The sequence below is a fragment of the Peromyscus eremicus genome, chromosome 1, assembly GCF_949786415.1.
Source record: "Peromyscus eremicus chromosome 1, PerEre_H2_v1, whole genome shotgun sequence".
NCBI classification, from domain to species: domain Eukaryota; kingdom Metazoa; phylum Chordata; class Mammalia; order Rodentia; family Cricetidae; genus Peromyscus; species Peromyscus eremicus.
Window position 1 is genome coordinate 71835717 of NC_081416.1, and position 20247 is coordinate 71855963.

The 20247-nt window shown below is 47.4% G+C and overlaps 1 protein-coding gene across 2 annotated transcripts in view; it reads right to left on the reverse strand.

Annotated features, from left to right (window-relative positions):
• The window catches only part of Btbd16 (BTB domain containing 16), a 49902-nt gene extending 30919 nt beyond the window's left edge, over window positions 1-18983 (reverse strand). The window contains exons 1-6 of one of the 2 annotated variants that reach the window (XM_059265686.1): window positions 18915-18983; window positions 16083-16231; window positions 10621-10694; window positions 8920-9063; window positions 5077-5166; window positions 3557-3671 (exon numbers count right to left, since the gene is read on the reverse strand). In XM_059265686.1, coding sequence (XP_059121669.1) covers window positions 3557-3671; window positions 5077-5166; window positions 8920-9063; window positions 10621-10694; window positions 16083-16231; window positions 18915-18932 — 590 coding nt within the window. In that variant the 5' untranslated portion in view covers window positions 18933-18983. Of the gene's footprint in view, window positions 1-3556; window positions 3672-5076; window positions 5167-8919; window positions 9064-10620; window positions 10695-16082; window positions 16235-18914 lie in introns of both variants that reach the window. The other variant, XM_059265678.1, reaches the window with a different exon arrangement.
• Between the last annotated feature and the right edge of the window lie 1264 nt (window positions 18984-20247).

Sequence of the window (20247 nt, forward strand, 5' to 3'; positions counted from 1 at the left end):
CATTCATGGATGAGCCAAGAACATGATGCTAAGAGTCATATAGGGCTTCCAGTATCAGAAGACCATGATGCTAACAGTCATACAGGGCTTCCAGAATCAGAGGAACATGACACTAACAGTCATACAGGGCTTCCAGTATCAGAGGAACGTGATGCTAACAATCATATAGGGCTTCCAGTATCAGAGGTGGTGAGTGGAGACTGAAGGTGGCTAGAAGCCCACTTCAAGAGGAAAGCCACCCTCTCAGTATGTGGGCCCAGGAAACAGCTGCTCAGAAATGATGTGAGTGGCAAGCTGCGCTTCCGCAGGTATTACAATAACCGGCTGAGCCATCAGTTCTCAACCTGTGGGCCGTGACCCCTTGGTGTCACATATCAGATATCCTGAATATTAGATATTTACATTATGATTCATAACAGTGGCAAATTACAGTTATGAAGTAGCAATGAGATAATTTTATAGTCGGGGGTCATCACAACATGAGACACTGTATTAAAGGGTCACAGCATTAGGAAGGTTGAGAATCACTGAACTGGGCTGAGCTGAAGTGGGTGTCAGCTACAACATAAGGAAGATGGGACTCGCCCATCCATCATCGCCTACATAGTCAAGGCCAGCTTCCTTAGACAACTGCAAGACACCACACAAACTGACTCTGACTTCAGCTATTCGTCTCCCATCATGAGCAGCTACGCAGCTCTGCAAGTCTGGCCACGTGGACACACTGGAAGACTTTCTCAGACCCCAGACCCCTCTCAACGTGTCCCCTGAAGACTAGTCCAGACCTCTGCACACCTGAAGAGTCCCTGGCTTTGGGGGCATCTGTATCCCCAATTGGCCTCTGAGAAGCTCCAGGGGGAGTACCTGAACTGAGCCACCCTCAGGGACCCCAAGGAATGGGCTGATACTTCAGAAACATGTAGTGTTGAATCTGAATGTGTAGCCTCTAAAATTAATGAGTGAGATCCTTCCAGATTCCCCAGGAGAAAGCCATCTCTGCCCTCTCCAGAACAGCTGGTGTCTTCTGATGGCTTGGGTGGGATATTCATTCACTTATACAAACTGAGGCTTGCCAAGGAGCTGTGGTAGATCCTTGCAATCCAAGCACTCAGGAGGTTGAGGCTGGAGGATTGCTAGTTCAAGGCCAGCCTAGGCTACACAGTATGGCCTTGTCAGCTACAACCCAAACTAAAAACTCCCTGAGGCCTGGGGAGGTTAAATGAGCCAGGCAGACCATCTAAGTCTTTGTACCAAATTGCATCACAATTGCATAGGAAGTCAGACAATCACACAACTCCACTCCATGCCTGTCTTCAGGACCAAACGGATTCAGTAGGTATACATCCCTGCAACTTGGAGAAGGAACAGGAGAGTCTAGAAAGACAAATCCCCCCCAAAGGGATTCCATGTGGTGCACATACCCTTTCAGAAGCGCCAGCACAAAGGAACTTCAAGAGATGCTAAAAGGAGGATTTCAGAGAAGTGTCTTTGCTTATCACAGGCACAAATTGTGCTTGAAGTTAATCTTACCCAGCCTGGGAGGATTTGGGAGTTGTTGACTTCACTCCACCCTGCTTGACTCATTTCCTGTGTTGTGGGGACTTTTGAGCCATAGGCTTGCAAGCCCAGCCACTTGCCCATCTGTCCCTCTGCACCCCAGAGAAGCCCAAGAAACAGTTCTGGAAGGAGCAGAGGAGTGAATGAGGGCTGAATAAGCAAAACCTCCCCTGACCAGCACCCTAGAAGGGGTTAGGACCTCACAGAAGCAAGTGACAACATGGCTACCTCACCCAAGCCAAACGAGACAGTGTGGTGAATAATTGTAGGTTTGGAGTCCTGGCCGCTCTACTTGGAAGTGAGTTTTGTGTCTCTCAGGCCCAGCCTCCTCACCAGGAGAGCTAGATCAGGAACACTGCCAGCTCTCAGGGCTGCTTGTGGGGAGGACAGTAGTAGGGAGAAGGAGCTGGGCTCTGCAGAAAGCTGAGAACCATGACTGACCATGGCCAACACGCCATCTCCAGGCTTTGGGGCCCGAGTTCCCTAGTCCCCAGCAAATCCCAGGCAGTGGTGAGGGGATGATGATGAGCCACAGTTTATGACACAAACCACTGTGGCATGTGGCAAACGGGCAGCTTACTACAGAACTAAACAGGGCCTTCACCTCTCACTCATACAGTTGCTTTGAAGTCTGCAAAAAAAGGGCCCTTTTGGTAACTGGGGGCTGGTGACCAAGCCCCATTCGGCTACATCACTCAAGGCTGAGATGTGTCCTCGGGTTCTCATGAGATACAAGCTCCAGGGCCCAGGTGACTTCAGAATGCAGAAGCTTTAACATTGGACTTAATTAATTCTCCTGGTCCTCCTCAAGCTCCATGAGCCCACCTACTGGGCAGCTAGACCAATCAGCAGCCCAGCCACGAAGGCCACGCCCCAAAGCAGACACTGGGATCATGGCCACATCTGATCTTTGCATTTATAAAAATGAATTTTAAATTACATCAATCAACTTTGTGGGTGAGAGAGGAATGTACAGGCCACTGCACACATGTGGAGGTCAGAGGACATCTTGAGGGAGTTAGTTCTCTACTTCCACCATGTGCGTCTTGGTGATCCAATTTAGGTCACCAGGCTGTGGCAAGTGCCTCTAGCATCTGGGCTACTCACTGGCCTGATCTTTGCATTTTTCCCCTTCAAAAAGATTTACCGTGACTATATGCAACATTCTCAACAACTGAAAAAAATATTTTTAAGAATAACACAAAGCCTTATCTGAGGTGAGAGGTCTGAGGACAGGCAGAAGTAAGGAAGCCAACTGAGGTGTGTGTGTACTTCATGGAGGTTTTTTATTCCCAAATGAACCCAGGTAAAATCGATAGGAGAAGCCGGGCGGTGGTGGCGCACGCCTTTAATCCCAGCACTTGGGAGGCAGAGGCAGGCAGAGCTCTGTGAGTTCGAGGCCAGCCTGGTTTCCAAAGCGAGTTCCAGGAAAGGCGCAAAGCTACACAGAGAAACCCTGTCTCGAAAAAACCAAAAAAAAAAAAAAAAAAAAAAAAAAAATCAATAGGAGAGCCAGGTTTGAGGGAAGTCACTTTGCATACCTGCATAAACTCTCCCCATGGTAGGGTCTCCCCACTTGTAATGTACTCCTGTGAATCAAGAACTGCTTGGCTGACTTGCACAAAAATAATGGGGGCTGCCATAAACACTTCATGCATCAGGGTGAGTTTCATGATGTCCCTTTCTGGGTTCTAAGTCATGCTTGGTACAAAGGGAACTCCAAGGAAGAGGAATGTGTCACGAAATGAGCTTCAAAGAATACTCCCAGTTGGGCTGGAGAGATGGCTCAGAGATTAAGAACACTGGCTGTTCTTCCAGGGGTCCTGAGTTAAATTCCCAGCAACCACATGGTGGCTCACAACCATCTATAATAAGATCTGGATACAGGCACACATGAAGACAGAACACTGTATACATAATAAATAAATAAATCTTTAAAAAATAAAAAAAGAATACTCCAAGTTTGCACAGGCTGGCCTATCCCTCCCATCATCCTTACTTTTGAAACAGGCGGTTGAACTGGAGGATGTGAGCAGAAGCCAGCACGCCCAGCACATTGTCCACATTCATCTCCACCTCGTTCATGTAGAGGTTCTTCAGGGCCAGGGCGAAGGCTGGGGGAGCAGCAGCAGAGGGAAAGCCATTAGTGTGGGATTTGTGTGCCCACCCAGGGGTCTCACTACTCCTGTAGCCGGGCGTGGGTGTAGATGCTTGGAGGAAAGGTGAGCGCTGACTTGGGTGCAGACTACCTTGGCAGATGTCCACCTGGACCCGCAGCTTCCTAGGGACAGCTGATCTCCACTATAAGGATCCTCCTTTGAACCTGTCCTTGGAGTCTGGAGCCAACATGTCCCCCAGCACATCTCCCCTAACCTGGGGTCTATGACCCCTCCAGGAATGTGTCTTTTTGAATCTGTGGAGAATGTTACGTACAGGCTGGTGCACTTTTTCTCTAGGTCCATGCCATGGAGCTTAATGATGGGTTTCCCTTGGAGTCTGAGAACTTCAGAAGAGGCCAGGCACTTCCGGGAAGAAATCAGGATAATTCAGTGATTTAGGAACCAGACTGTCTGGCTAGAGGTCAGATGGACTTGGCCTCCTGGAAATGCAACATGACCAGGACGGTATGGCTATGCTGTTGCAGTGTACTGTGAGGACCATGAGCTGTCTGTGCCAGTGCCCCAGGGCACCATCTACAGTGCTCCTGACCTACCTACCTACAGACCTGTGTCATCACAGCATGTTGTGCAAGCTGTGTTCACACAGGTGACTGCTTGGGGAAGCTGAGGAAAGGTTGAAAACTCCGCAGGAACCTGCTACTGCTGCTGGAAGCCAGCCAGTGGGGACCAGTGGGGGGCAGGTCAAATGCTGTTTGGGAAGAAGGGTAGGCCCGTGGGTGTCCCTGTACTCTACAGGTGTGAGCTCAGTAGGGTGGTTTCCCCCAGGTCTGAGAAGCCTGAACATCCTTCCCTTCCTGTATCTTGTCCCCTGACCAGTGGCCACATTGATCCTTAGGAGTGATCTGCTTTCCTATATGTGTCCCAGCCTTCTTGATCCTTCTTTCTGTGGACTGTTCATCTCCCCCCCCCTCTCCTGGTGTGTGTGTGTGTGTGTGTGTGTGTGTGTGTGTGTGTGTGTGTGTGTGTGTGTAGGCCAGGGGTTGATGTTAGGTGTCTTGTCAATCACTCTCCACCCCCTTTTTTTTGAGGCTGGGTCTCTCACTGAACCTAGATCTCATCACTTTGACTCAGCTGTCTGGTCACTGATCAGGGCTTGCCCATGCCTGCCTCCCTGACCCCATCCAGCACTTGGGTTACAGATGTGCATGCATCTGGCTTTTCCTTGTGTGCAAATATCTGAACTTGGATCCTGGTGCTTACGCAGCAGGCTCGGTACTGAATTAGTAGTTTCGAGGAAGAGCATGTATCTCTTGATTGCTGTGTTTTGCTGTTCAATTTTGTCTCTGGGAGGACTGACTGTTCAGTGGCCTTCTCAAAATATGAAGACGGGTTACATTACCGACTCTGGTGACTGCCGGGTCATTGACCTTCAAGGTAATGATGATCTTCTTCACAGGGGACTTTTCTTTGATCTTCTTAGGTGCCTGAGCTAGTGAAGAGAATGCAGTGTGAAGATGGAGAATGAGGCCCGCCACCCTGCACACAGCCTGGGTCTTGGCCCATGTCATTTGCATTGTTAGTTTGATTGTTGGGTGGATGTATTTTAGCGGTGACAACTTATTTTGAAATAGTTTGAGACTCACAAGAAGCTGCAAAGTGGCACAGGAGTTCCTGGGTCGCTCTCTCCCTGCTTCCCCCAGTGATTTTTTTTTTTTGGTTTTTCGAGACAGGGTTTCTCTGTGTAGCTTTGCGCCTTTCCTGGAACTCACTTGGTAGCCCAGGCTGGCCTCGAACTCACAGAGATCCGCCTGGCTCTGCCTCCCGAGTGCTAGGATTAAAGGCGTGCGCCACCACCGCCCAGCCTCCCCCAGTGATCTTAGCATTGCCAAGACAGTGACTGAAACCCGCATTGCCTTGCCGGACTTGTTTTCTGTGTCCTGCTCTCTGCCCTCCTCTCTGCCCTTCTTCCATTCCCCCCATCCAGGCATTTTGAGGGCAAAGCAGGCCTCAACCACTGGTTTTGATGCCTGGGCTGCATGGGCAGAGCAAGTAGCAAGTGGGAACACAATTGGCTACCTGCTGCAGGATGAGTAGGTGACTGTGACATCCACATGGTGGCTCTCTTCTTTTTAAAAGTATTATTACACCGAGTGGTGGTGGTGGCGGCAGCAGCAGCAGCAGCAGCAGCAGCGGCGGCGGCGCACGCCTTTAATCTCAGTACTTGGGAGGCAGAAGCAGGCAGCTCTGTGAGTTCAAGGCCAGCCTGGTCTACAAAGTGAGTTCCAGGATAGCCAGGACTGTTTATACAGAGAAACCTTGTCTCAAAAACAAACAAGTGTTATTACATCCATACATCCATGGCACATGTATAGGTCAGTTCTCTTCTTCTACCACATGTGTCTCAAAGACCAAAATCAAACTTTTGGACAAAGGCAAGCACCTTTGCCTGCTGAGCTATCTCACAAGCCCCATACAGTGGCTCTCGATGCTTTGCCCCATGGGTTTTCGGATTGAGAACCCCTGCCACTGAGGAGTTCTGGGTGAAGGGATGGGGCAGGCCAATTCATTGTTAGCTAGTCCATGTATGTGGAGTTGTTCTAAATGGAGACTCTCAGGGCGTTTCCAAGAGCATCCTTTCTCCTTGGCACAGAGGCCAGAGCTTCGCCCTATGATCTCAGGAGCTTCCTGGCCTCTAACTTCTCCTAGGTTCTAAATTTACTAGTCTGGTTTGCTTCCCTGAATAATGTGGTACTCTCTCCCTGCCTTTCTCCTTCTCTAGGGGCCTACACACGGGTCCCCTTCTCAGAGAGGCCTTCCCTGGCTGACCCCATATGGAAGACAGCACCGTTACCCAACCACATGGCCTGTTTCTTCTCTGAAGACCAGCTTACCACAACTTGCTATTATACCATCGATCTGCTGTTACACTTACCGGGCAGGCACATTGATGGTTCACTAGCCACGCCATCCCCAGGATGTGCCATGGTCTTTCACACACTGGCCCTAAGTCAATATTAGCTGAACCGACAAAATGAATAGGTTCTAGCATCACAGAGCTCAAGATTGCATGAGATGGGAGCCAAAGAGGAAGTCGTGCTGCGGAAAAATGAGCCAACGGAAGTTCCTTTTCCTCAGCATCCCCTTACAGCCCTCTGACATTTATCTATATTCAGACTTAACATTCAGCAAATATTTATGAAGTACCCACTAAATGCCATCCTTGCCTTCCTCTGCACCCACTAAGTGCCAGGTTTTACCAAGCTCTGGATCACTTTGCTCTTGGTCTGATTGCATGGTCTCCTGTATGCATGTTCTTGCCAATTACTCACCCCTATTGCAGAAAGTGAAAGACACTACACACAAATGCCTTGCACACAGTATACACACAGGAGGGGGTGGCTAGTATTATAATGGATCATGCTGCTTACCATATTTTATCATTTGTTTTTTAGGTGTTTTACTATCCCCCTAAGATGCCTAGCACAATGCCTGGTAAAGCAGAACAGCCTGTATTTCTGAAGGAAAAGACAATATCAGCTAGGCTGGAGTGAGAGACAGACACACAGGCCCAACCTTCCCTCCAGGTTAGGTTACCAATACCCAGACAGATAGGAAGCTAACCATGCTCCTGAGGTCTGTGGAAATCAAGGTGGTTGGAGTTGTGCTTAGTAGAAGAGGCCGTCTCCTTTGGATGTCATCCTAGACAATAAACACTAGCTCCTAGTTCAGCTGCCTATCAATGTTAGGTAGAAATAGGACGAGCAGCCATGGGAAGCCTCAGGAACATACAGCTCTCCAGCACTTTCCAAAAGCCTCATCCATGCCAACTCCAGGACAGTGCACAGACATTCCCAGCAAGACCCAAGCAATGATTGTGAGATCAGTGTGCAGCCTTGGGCTGGAGGCTCTGTTTAATTCTAAAGGCACAGAGAAGGTGGTGATGGTTCCATGGGACACCCTGGAAATGCATGCCCTGGCACTTGTCCGTGTGTGTGGTTATGAGGAGGGCAGTGACATTCATGGACATGGAGTTCTCATTACTACACCTTTTCTGGTATCTGCAGCTAGACTTTGTCACTAGCAGGGATCTTGGGTTAGAGGGGCAGGACCTAGTCTTCAGGGACACTCTTCTGGACCCATGAAAGATACCACGAGCACTGCCCCCTTTTCCACCACTGGTTCTCTTCCTTTCCAGTGTACTCCCTCTCTAAGTCATCAGAGCCTCCATTGATGGCTCAGGAGGTGGTCTGACCTGAGCTCTGGGAAGATGGAGGAGTGTAGCCCTGTTCTAGAGGACATGAGGCAAATGCTTAGGAACAGAAAAGACATTACAAGAAGGGGCTCAGGTCTCCATGCTCCTGTGGGAAGTCACAGGTGGCTCGCCTATCTGACTCCATGCCAGTTCAGATGCTGTTAGGCCAGGTGGATGCTAGCAGGTAGGAGGGTGCACTCCAGGCTCAGGGAGGGGTCCTGACTGTGGACTCTGGCTGCCTGGCTGGCTGTAGAACAACCAAGCATGGCTTCCACGACCAGAAAATACAATCCCACTTTGACCAGCATGCTGGCTAGCTTTGGAGACCATGAATTTTCCATTTCACCTGCTTATGAGTCAATCTGGAATATACTCAGGCTGTTGCCCAAAGAAATTGGTCTTGTAACTGCTGAAGACATGTGGACGAGGAAAGAGGAGGGCCAAGGTGGTTAGGGTGCAAAGAGGAGAGAATAAAAGAAGTGAGCTAAATTCTTTTTGGAAGGAGATAAGTTAAGAAAAATAGAGCAGCAGGGAAGGGGACAGAAGGAGAAACACACATCGTAACCTCTAACGAGCATGAACAGGGCAAACAAGTCAGATTTCGGGACTATGCTTTCCTTCCACAAAGTTCTTCAGGAGATTCAATGTAGCTCATCTTGTCTACTCTAAGAAGTAGGTAGGCTCTGTGTCTTCAGTGGCTGGATAAGACTTGTTTGTTACAAAGTCAATAATGGGGATGCACTGAGCACTTGCTATATGCCAGGTATTGTTCTAGAACCCCACACCCATTACCTCCTCTAGGCTCCAAAGTCATGCAGCAAAAACTACCACCCCACTTCACGACTGAGGAAGCAGACTCAACTCATGGTGAGCTCACATTGAAGAGCATGATTTATCACTAATGAAGATGACCACATGCCAATCAATAACCATGTTCTTCCAGTCCTGAGGGTATCTGCAGCTCTAGTCCCAGGTCTCTCGGGAGATTACCTTTCAGAATCCTGTTCAGCTCCCTTGAGGGGTTTTTTATGTTCTGCATCAGGGCTGTCAAATAAAGCTTGGCCAAGGTCTCAGACTGAAAAATCTGAGGGTGATGGAGTTCCCACTTGAAGCCGAGGCATTCTAGAATCACGTCTGAGGAGAGAAAGTGATACTGAGTCACCCTTGGGAACACTGCTACCTGAAGATAAATAGGCTCCTCCCAATGGCCACAGTTACTCAGTAGATAGAGATAAGTGGCTTCCCAGGCCTTTGTGTAGTGTGGGGCCAAGCGCTTGCTGGCTTTGAGGGGGACCAAGTGAGCAATGTCATGGCAATCCGTGCTCTGAGGGTTGCTGACGAAGTTGTCGATTTCCAAGGCATGTAAGCTGCTCTCTAACTCAGGGGCTTGAGAACAGCTCAGAAGAACCTTTAAGGACCCTCTTCAGTGGACTCTCTTGGGGGCTTCATATTGAAGTAAAATGGCAGTGTAAAGAAAGCCTTTTCCAAACCATGGAATGCTTTATGTGGGGCTGTCTGACCTGTGTCTCTCATAGATGATTTAGAAGAGACCTTGATCAGAGGGCAGGTGAATGATGCCAGGTGAGGCATGAGGGGGGTGGGTGAGAGGACTCTGCATGACTTAACTCTTACTGTTAGTGCAGAGCTGGGGGAGAGGCTGGTGAAAGGGACCATTGTTCTAAACCAGACATGACCTAGAAGGCCACTTGCTGCTTCTTGGCTTTGCCATTATTTTGACTGTGTGACTTGGGGCACCTGTCTCTCCTTCTTGATATTGTCATTCACCAACTTAAGATATTGTTTCATGTTGGAGTTCAGAAACTGAGTTTACATCTCAAATCTTGGATGACCTCAGGTAGTTTGGTTATGCTGGGTTAGGGGGGAAAAAGTCCCGTATATGTAGGGTGATTATAGGAAGGAACAGAATTATAGATCCAGCATGCTCCTTCTCTGGTTATCAATCTCAACTTCTAAGATGGCCATTACACAGCAGATATCACTAATCAGTCCTGGTGTTCTCTCTCCTCACCATGAGAAGGTCTCAGACTGCTTCTCTAGATCCATTAGGGTTGGCAGATGAGAAGGAATTACTAGGTTTCCCTTGGAAAAAAGGCTGCCTCTGACCTCAAGCAACTGTTCTGTGGAGTTGAACCTCAAACAGCTCCCTTAAGAGGCTGGCTTTGGAGTAGGTGTGCGGCTCAGTGATAGAGGGCATGCCTGGCACAGATGAGGGCCTAGGTTCAGTCCCCAGCATAACAAAAGATGGAAAAAAAAAACCACTACAGTTACCTTTCTACTTTCCGTACCTGGGTCGATGGACCTTTTTCCTATTCTGATTTATGCTCCTATCACAGAAAAGTCCCTTGGGACAAGTGTCAAGCTGGGTGTCAATCATGACTCTTTAAATCCCAAAGGGGCAAAAATCCAGCTGTCTATTCCTGAATGCTATGTGTAGACTCTTCTAAAGGCTACTTATTGTCATCAGTGTGTTTGTCTTTATTACGTCACATGTATACATGTGTGAGGAGCATGGATCCACTCCTCACAATAGAAGAGTGTTTACAGGCACCTGTTTCCTGTTAGACTCCGTGGTGCATGAGAATTGTGGTTCATGCTGGTTCTGTTCCACAGGGAACATAGTAGGGCCATGAAGTCAGCATAGTTCTGGTTGAATCCACGGTGACCACTCACCTGCTTCCCCGCTTTGGGTGCCACTGTTTGAGATACTCTCAGAGAGAAGCTTTTGGAATTTTGAAATGAGTAATCTTGAGAGAAAACACAAACAGAAGATCCAGAGGTTAATAATAAATCAAATTTTTGCTAACTATAACACTTATGAGAGGTGTGGGATACGGGATCTATATGTCTTAACTAGTAAGAGCCAAGAGTTGGAGAAAGAAGAGCAACATTCCCAAACCTTAAATGTCTGCACCCAATAGGACCCAAAGGGCCATGTAGCTCCATCTAGCTACTTTTGGTTTTGCCATTACCTTGGCTGTGTGACCTGGGTTACCCGTTTCCTCTTCCTGATATGATTATTGCTATTCAACTTTATGATAGTGTTTCATAGCAAGGTTCAGAAACTGGGCCACAACCCATCCTACTGTATACTTTACTAAAACATCAGTCCTTACATCATCCATCTCCATAGCAGCCATCCCTACATCATCTATCCTTATAGGATCTATCCCCACAACATACATCATTCCAGTATCCCTACATCATCTATCCTTACAGCATCCATCTCTACAACATACATCATTCCTGTATCCCTACATCATCCATCTTTACAGCATCTATCCCTAAATCAGCACCTTATCACATCTCTCTCTCTTTGTGAGAGTTTTCTCAACTCTTGACATGATTGATCCCAAACACTGATCCCTGTTCCTGCTAGTGAGTATGACCTATCAAGGAGATATTCAAGACTACCCTGCCTGTGGAATGACTTCCTTTGGAAAGTCTCTAGAACTTTAAACTCTAAAATGACATACAGTAGGTACTCAATAAATATCTGATGATATCTGATGGAGAGGAGCATAAAGTATTTTTTTTTTTTTGGTTTTTCAAGACAGAGTTTCACTGTGCAGCTTTACACCTTTCCTGGAACTCACTCTGTACCCCAGGCTGGCCTCGAACTCACAGAGAACCACCTGGCTCTGCCTCCCGAGTGCTGGGATTAAAGGTGTGTGCCACCACTGCCCGGCTGAGTATTCTTTTCTAGGACATTAACTGCCAATCTCAGGACAGCTGAAAATTAAGCTTACAGTCTACTCCAAACCCTACCCTGTTCCTCTACCCTGGTTCCTGTCTTAGGACATGGACCCCCAGGTACCCAAGCCAGCCAACTGGGCATCGTCACATCTGTCTCCATTTGATAAAATGCTCTCTTCTACCTGTTCATGCGCAGGTAGAAGATTGCCCTCATTGCTCAACCTTTGTCCAGGCTACTTCTCGTCTGCCCAGTCATTGCCAGTGTCCCGGCCTCTATCGAATCCTTTTCTTGTCTCACCCCACACAACATTCAGAGCTGGTCTTGTCTCTCCTATTCGGGATCCACCCTTGTATCCCCATAGACCACTGGCAAAGCTACAAGCTCCTGCCTCACTATAACCTTGTGCCTCCTGCTCTGGCCACAGCCTTTTCTGGCTTCCTGAGTGCAGCCCCCACACACTCACAGGCCCCCTTCCTGTGCCGTGGGCTTTCCGGCTTCTCTCCAGGGGCTCTTATTAATTCTCTAGGAAAATCTTCATTGTTGCTTTCTCTGGGCCATAGATCCTCAAGACTGTCCCACTAAAACTTCTGCAATGTCTTCTGGTTGCCTGTCTACTCCTGAGTCCTTTACACAACACCAGGGTGTCTGTTTACTGCTGAGGCCCTGGCGCAAGTCACCGTACAAGTGTTGGGTCAATGCCCGCTCAGTCTATGAGTGTAAATAGCAACAGTGATAATGCTTTTCACAGACACTGTGTACTCTACATGCAGAGTGTGGAAATAAACTAAAACGAGTCACATATTCAGTTAGAAGATGATCATCCCAAGAAAGCCAATCATCCAAGGGACACTTGTAGACCACATCTGGTCTGTGTATCCCAGGGTCCACTTGGGAATGCTGTTTTCCAGTGATTCAGAAGCCCTCATGAGCCAGGTGCATGGAGGCGGTTTGGGCAGGAGCCTTTTTCCAGAATAATAGTGACAGCATGCCACCCTTTCCAGGACAGAGATGGTTGCGAATGACTCAAGCCCAGGAAGGCACTAGGAGCCTGAGCTGTTTACTCAGCATGAGTGATGGACTGGACCCTCATATCCTCCCTCAGTCACTTAGGTGACATGTCTGAGAAGAGCTGGGCAGGGTTAAGAGTTCAGACCATCACCTTAAATGGGACCGGTGGGTTTTGGAAACTCCAGGGCACTGTCCATGAGCTCAGCCCGCCTCACAAACATCCCCATTGCCAGCTGAGCCAGGAGATGCCAGATGACAAAATGGCCACACTGCCTCTCCTTGGGTGTGACCACTGTTTACTATACAGGCTTTGGAGACCTCAAGAGCAGGCTCATTTGAGGATCATTGTAGAATCTATGGTATAAACATCTCTTTACTCACCAGGAGGAAAAATGCCCTGTGAAGATGTGCTAGGGGGCAGTGGGAATGTGTTCATAGGCTGGCCCTTGTTCCCCTTAAGTGGTGGCCCATGATGAGGAAAGAGAAAAGGGAATTCGAGAAGTTTCTCAGAGAAGTATAGGTCTCCTGCAACAAGCCACACATGGGAATGCGGGCTTGATACTTAGTGTCGGGGACCCCAATCTGACTAACTGGGAAGAATTACACAGACCTGGGTCCCAGTCCCTCCATTTTCTTCCACATGACCTTGGGACCTGCCTCTTGGTCTCAGAGCTTTCCCCTATAAAACGAAGATGGCTGGGCAGGGTAGAAGAGTGGACGTCTGAGGGGCCTACCACTAAGTCTACACTTGACTGGTGGGTGTTCTTTTGTTTCCTCTGTAACTCAGGTCCTATGTCCCTAATCTCCCTCTCCCTGAACTGTACTCTGATAAAATAGCCAGGGGTCTCCTGTTGACATCCTCACCTCTTTGCATGACCTTCCCGTCCTTGATACGGACTTGGCGCTGTAGGCAGGATGAAAGGGCAACACCAACCAGAGTCACCAGCCAGGGATCAGGAAGGGCTCTAGGCTCATTGCCCAGCATGTCTGGATCTGTAGTGGGTGGGCCCTTCCTTTAAGTCTTGGCTGGGCAGCACCTCCCCTATGCTGCCTCTTTGGGTAAGTGACAGTATGCATCTACATATGCCAGAACCCCCCAAGACAGCTTAACTTGTTTTTGAGTGTGTCTGTTCAAAGTTTTCCATGAATAATGTCATATAAGAGAACATATTCAATTTGTATATAAGAATTTAGGGCTTGCCGGGCAGTGGTGGCGCACGCCCTTAACCCCAGCACTCGGGAGGCAGAGCCAGGCGGATCTCTGAGAGTTCGAGGCCAGCCTGGGCTACAGAGTGAGTGCCAGGAAAGGTGCAAAGCTACACAGAGAAACTCTGTTGCTGTGGGATGTTCTGTATGGCAAATGTGTTGCTGATTGGTCAATAAAACACTGATTGGCTGTTGGCTAGGCAGAAAGTATAGGCGGGACAAGGAGGAGAATAAAGCTGGGAAGTGGAAGGCTGAGTCAGAGAGACACTGCCAGCTGCCACGATGAGAAACAGCATGTGAAGATGCTGGTAAGCCACGAGCCATGTGGCAAGGTATAGATTTATAGAAATGGATTAATTTAAGCTGTAAGAAAAGTTAGCAAGAAGCCTGCCACGGCCATACAGTTTGTAACCAATATAAGTCTCTGTGTTTACTTGGTCGGGTCTGAGTGGCTGTGGGACTGGCAGGTGAGAGAGATTTGTCCTGACTGTGGGCAAGGCAGGAAAACTTAAGCTACACCTTGTCTCAAAAAAACCAAAAAAAAAAAAAAAAAAAAAAAAGAAAGAAAGAAAGAAAAAAACAATTTAGGGCTGTACGAAAGGAGTCGATACTCCCGTGTCTCTCGCCATCCACAGAGCTCTGCACAGCATCTCTAAGTGAGCAGCCTCAGAGTCCCCCACACCCTGGAAACCCACAGACACAACAAGCAGGGCTGGCCAGCTGGATGGCACCCAGGGCACTGACCTGTCCAAGGCACAGCTACAGACCCAAAATAAACGGGAGCTGGGAGCCGAGTGGCCCTTGATGCAATATGTTTACTACGGTTGGATCTGGCTCCTGTCAAAGTTGACAGTGACCCCATGTGGCACAAGCCACAATTACAACACAAGAGGCAGGGCCAGCACTTTACTGATGAGGTAGGAGCTGTGTGTGCTTTAGGGGACACACATGTGCTACACAATACAATTCCAGACACTCACACGCACACTGGCCTTGGAATGTGACAGCAGAAAGTCTCCTGGCATCTAAAGGTGCACATTATTAGGAATACTTCCTTTATTGCCTGAATTAAATGTTGTCTATCAACATAAAAAAATAAGTAAACAGAAAAACAAATAGAACCTTTAAGGCACTTTCCAAGAGTTTTTCACTACAGATTCCCACTACAAAGACAGAATTGCAATCCCCATGTTTGTGAAAGAAAATCCATTTCCCCCCCCCCCCCCATTGTGGCAGACTCCACCAAGAAAAATCGTACAATTTATTCAGAGTCTACTATTTGTAAGAATAATACTCCGCTGGGCAGTGGTGGCACACACCTTTAATCCCAGCACTCAGGAGGTAGAGGCAGGTGGATCTCTGTGAGTTCAAGGCTAGCCTGTGCTACAGAGTGAGTTCTAGGAAAGGCTCCATAGCCACACAGAGAAACCCTGTCTCAAAAAAACCAAAAAAAAAAAAGAATAATACTAAATATTTCTAATACATAGCCTGTTGTAATGCACCAGATTTAACCATCCATTCAAGTTTCCAAAGGAGTTTCCATCATGACCATTTCACAGATGAAGAAAGTGAGGCTCAGTGAGGTTTAGCCACAAGGTAAAGGTCATATTTAACCAGTCACTCAGCAAACATGGAACCAGCAGATCTTCCATGCCAGGTACTGTGCTAGGGGCAGCCTTTGCTTAGGCAGTCTTAACCATGAGCACGAGACAGGCCTACTGGTTCAGAGATTAGCGGTATCAGGCCAGGGCAAAAGCACCCAGAAGTGGAGGGTCCTTCTGCAATAAGTTCCTTTGCTGTGTCCTCAGGACAGGCACAACTCACAACTTGGAGAAGTGATGGTCTAGCCTGATGCTAACACTACTTACTAAGAGAGGGAAGGGGAAGGGTGGCCTGGGTAGAAACGGGAATTCATGAGAATTCATATCAAAACACTTAGGCATGGTGCTTTTTCAAGAGATCATTTGCCCCTGGATGATGAATTTAGAATCTGCTGAGGGTCCAAAGCTCATATATAAAGGAAAAGCTGCTTTTTTATCACTATCAACAGACCTTGTCAGAGCAAGAAGTCACTTCAGACCCTGTCCATGCCTATGTATGATCTTCTAGTGAAGCTTCCTTATAGACAAACCTGGACCATCTAGCCAGCGTGGTCTAGTCATCAAGTACCTCCCCTTTCTTTCTGGGCTGCCATTCCCTGCCATGGGCCTTCAATCCTTCCTACCTGTCTGGGTTCTTCAGAGCATCGTCAAGGTCTATGTTCAAAACATTGCACATCTGGGAGAGTGCCAGCAGGTCTCCACAGAAATGCTCTTGGGGAAACCGCCACCGGTTGGTTCCACCGACAATCCGGCGCTCCAGCCGAATCCTGCGCTGCTTGATCAAAGAGAGAAGGGTCTTTAAGTTTACGCAAATGCCAGCTTTCCTAGACTGTACAGCACAAAGAAAATCAATGCAAACTTTAAACTACTGCTGAATTCTCGGACCTGGCTAGCCTCCGTCACGGGGCGTCTAGTCAAGATCAGGGTGCCGTGTTCTGTGCTTCAAACTACAAAGCACTTTGGAATTTGGGGTCTGGAACAAGAGCTTCCCAGGACAAAAAGGCCAATTGTTTTTTATAGGTAGCTAAGAATCCACAACTAAGCATATTACTGTACTTCAAGTACTGTTCTTTGAGTACTTAGCCTAACATCAATCAGAGAGATACTATGAATAGAGAGTTTTCTTTTTGGTAAAATACACAACACAAAATTCAAAAAAAATTTATTTATTTATGGTGTACAGTTCAGTGGCATTTAGTATGTTTATAATCTTGTGCAACCATCACCCTTATCTAGCTCCAGAACATCTTCATCACTCACCAAAGGACCCTGTATCCATCAGGCTCCCCATCCATCACCGTCTCCCCACAGCAGGTGACCACTAAGCTGTTTTCTGACTATAGTTTTGCTCACTCTGGATAGTGCAAGTGTAGAATCTCACAGTGTCTGCCTCCTTTCAGTGGCCAGGTTTCCGAGATTCATCTACGTTATCAGCACTTCCTTTCTTTTCAAGGCTCCATGACATGGCATTGTGTGACTCTACCACAATCTGCATCGTTCCATCAGTTGACGACCTTTGAGTTGCCCCTGACTCAGCTGTTAGGAATCGTGCAGCTAAGAACATTTCTACAGTTTCCTTAACAGAAGAGAACACTAGGAATCCAACTCTCAGACTCACGATTCAGACACACTTAGCAAGAAAATGGATCCCACCACGAGGGATCCATGGGAATGGAAGCTGTCAATCCTAAGCCACCCAGGCATCAAGGGAATAGTGAAAATGTGGGATGTGGGATCTGAGTCTAATTCCGGTATTGCCACTTATTGATGGACAACTTTGGGCAGGTCACCTTACCTTTTGAGCCCCTCAGACATCGTTTAAATTGGGGATTAGCTTAAATGGGAATGGGGACAAAGATGATGATAGTGGTGATAATTGTGATAATGATGGCAATATTAGTGGTGGTATGTGTGGTGGTGATGGTGATAATCATTATGGTGATGGTACTGATGGCAGTTGTGGTGAAAGAGATGATGGTAATGATGATTGAAGTGGTATGTTAATAGTTATGGTACTGATGACAATATCAGGGATGGTAGTGATTTAGGTAGTCATGGTGATATTGATTGCAGTAATGCTCGTGGTGAGGTGTTGGTGCTGGTGATGTTGGTATGATATTCGTAATGGTGGTGGTGGCAGTGACAATAACATGTGACAAAGATGGTGATCATGATGATACCACCTTAGTTTGGGAGTTGAGGATAAAATGAAACCGTTTGGAAAATGTGTCTTAGCACAATGCCCAGTGAGGTGACTGTAAGCTGTGGGCTGAGTTTAGCTGTGGTCCTGCTGTAGTGAGGCAGCAGCATGGATGGGCTCAGCCGTGGGGCTGCTCTCTAGTTGCTGGACAGTGCTCCCTGGACTCGCCTGTGTGAGCGTGTGAGCATCAGTGTACATGTGTGGTGCCTGGGAGCACGAGCATGTGTGCATAGTCAGAGGCTGACCGTGGATATTTTCTTCATCATCCTTTGCTTTAGTTTCTGAGTGAAGAGTCTCTGACTGAATCCAGAGCTCATCAGTTCAGTGAGAACAGCTTTCTAGCAAGTCCCAGGATTCTCCTGTCTTTTCCCACCCCCAGCACAGAGGGTGGTGGGGGTGCTCAACCTATATCATACTCAGGTTTTCTAAGGGTTCTGGGGATCAAACTCAAGTCATCAGTCTCACTTTATTGACTGAGCAATGTGAACAAAAGTTTCCCTAGAGAGAAACTAGGCCTGATGTTAAAATTTCTTTTTTTTTTTTTTAAAAGATTTATTTATTTATTATTTATACAGCATGTGTGCCTGCAGGCCAGAAGAGGGCACCAGATCTCATTACAGATGGTTGTGAGCCACCATATGGTTGCTGGGAATTGAACTCAGGACCTCTGGAAGAGCAGCCAGTGCTCTTAACCTCTGAGCCATCTCTCCAGTCCCCGATGTTAAAATTTCTATCAGGTGGATTCATTGATGACAACCTCAATAACTGTGGAGAGGTTGGAATGATGCAGGTCCAGTGCCTCATTACAATTGAACTTGGGCTAGCTTCAGTCCCCTTACTAGCCATTCCTTGCCTGCTTCTGTGTCTGACACATCCTTGTGACTATCAGGTGACACATTTTGCAATGTATTAACAGCCTAAAAATCTCAAAATGTCATCAGTTAACACACACACACACTGGTAGCAGATTTCCCCAGGTTGCTGTGACCTTACCTACCTGGTGGCAGCATACTTGACAATGTATTGATTTATAATTTTCTGTGTTCTGTTAATATAAAATGTCGTGAAGCTGTTACCATGTCAGAAAACGGACTTCAGAGTAACCTAAATCTGTTTCCTGAGCCAAGGTCATCTGTATTTGGCTCCAGAATAAACTATCCCTTATCCCCATCGAGGGGAGGATTGCGGTTTTTGCATCAACAACCATCTCCCCAGCCCTACCATTACCTGCCTTCTGGTGAAAGGATCCACTTACCGGATTCAACATTTTCATGAATGATAGTGGAAATGACACGAAAGGAAAGAGATGAGCGCCTGGAAGACAAAAGAGCTAAAGCTGAACGTTTCAACACGCCCCTGAAGCATCTCATCAGACTATTGTACCAGAGACTGATCCAAAGAATCTCTATTTACCACAAAAAGAATAATGAGAAAGCCTCAAGTGTGGGTCATGTATCAAAGCAAGACGGTATCTAGGCTTTCTGTTGTTAGCTCGCTCTGTGTTGGATGTGGGGCTCATACTACCCAAGAGCTCCAGCCTGGAGCTACATCCCCATGCCTGGGTTCTAAAAGGCACATCTGTGGATAGATCTACGCTATCATGTTGGAAAAGCAGCTCAGCTGGGGCGGCACAGATGATGACGTCTCACGTTGTCAAGAGGATGAAGATCAACGGATGGATGGCTGCAGGCAGGGTGAGCATGGAATTCTTTATTTGGACCAGGAGACAAAGGGAGAACTTTACCAATTAGTTCCCAACAACAGGTAGAACCTGGACTGTACTGGAGCCCAGTGGATTTATGATTACCTTGGCTTAAAGGCCATGAAAGAGGACTGGCAGAACGTGCATTCTTCTGTGGTTCTGAATGCAGTTAGGGCAATTTGGTTACAAGCAACAGGAACCTATCTGATTAATGGGATGCCAAAAATAATAATAATAATTGTAGGAACAGGAGGGTAGGATTGCCTGAAAGATGCTCACGGGAGGAGGACACTCACAGACTCCCAGAAGGACCAGGAACTTCTACAGGGACTGAGGTACAAGTACCAAGCCTGTTTTTGTCAGAGGTTCCCATGGGGATGAATCAGTTCCCCACACCCTGTCTCTATGAGGTTCTGAACAAATTCTTTTTTAAAAAATACATTTTATTTTAACTTTTTAATTTTAATTTTATTTTATGTGCATTGATGTGAGGTTGTTGGATCCTCTGGAACTGGAGTTACAGACAGTTGTGAGCTGTCATATGGGTGCTGGGAATTGAACCTGGGTCCTCTGGAAGAGCAGTCATCTGGAGCCATCTCTCCAGCCCCTCTATTTTTTTTAATGTATACATTTATTTTATGTGCAACAGATCTCCTGGATCCAGAGTTACAGGCAGTTGTAAGCCCCCATATGGATGTTGGGACTCAAACTTGGCCTTCTGCAAGAGCAGAAAGCAGTCTCAACAGCTGAGTCATCTCTCCAGTGCCTCAAGGTCAAGTTCTTGACACATGGGTCCCACTGACCTAACTTAAACACCCAAGGAATTCTTCCAACTAGACTTCCTGTAATGGGGGGCTCAGTAGTTTTTGCTGTGGGATGGTCTGTA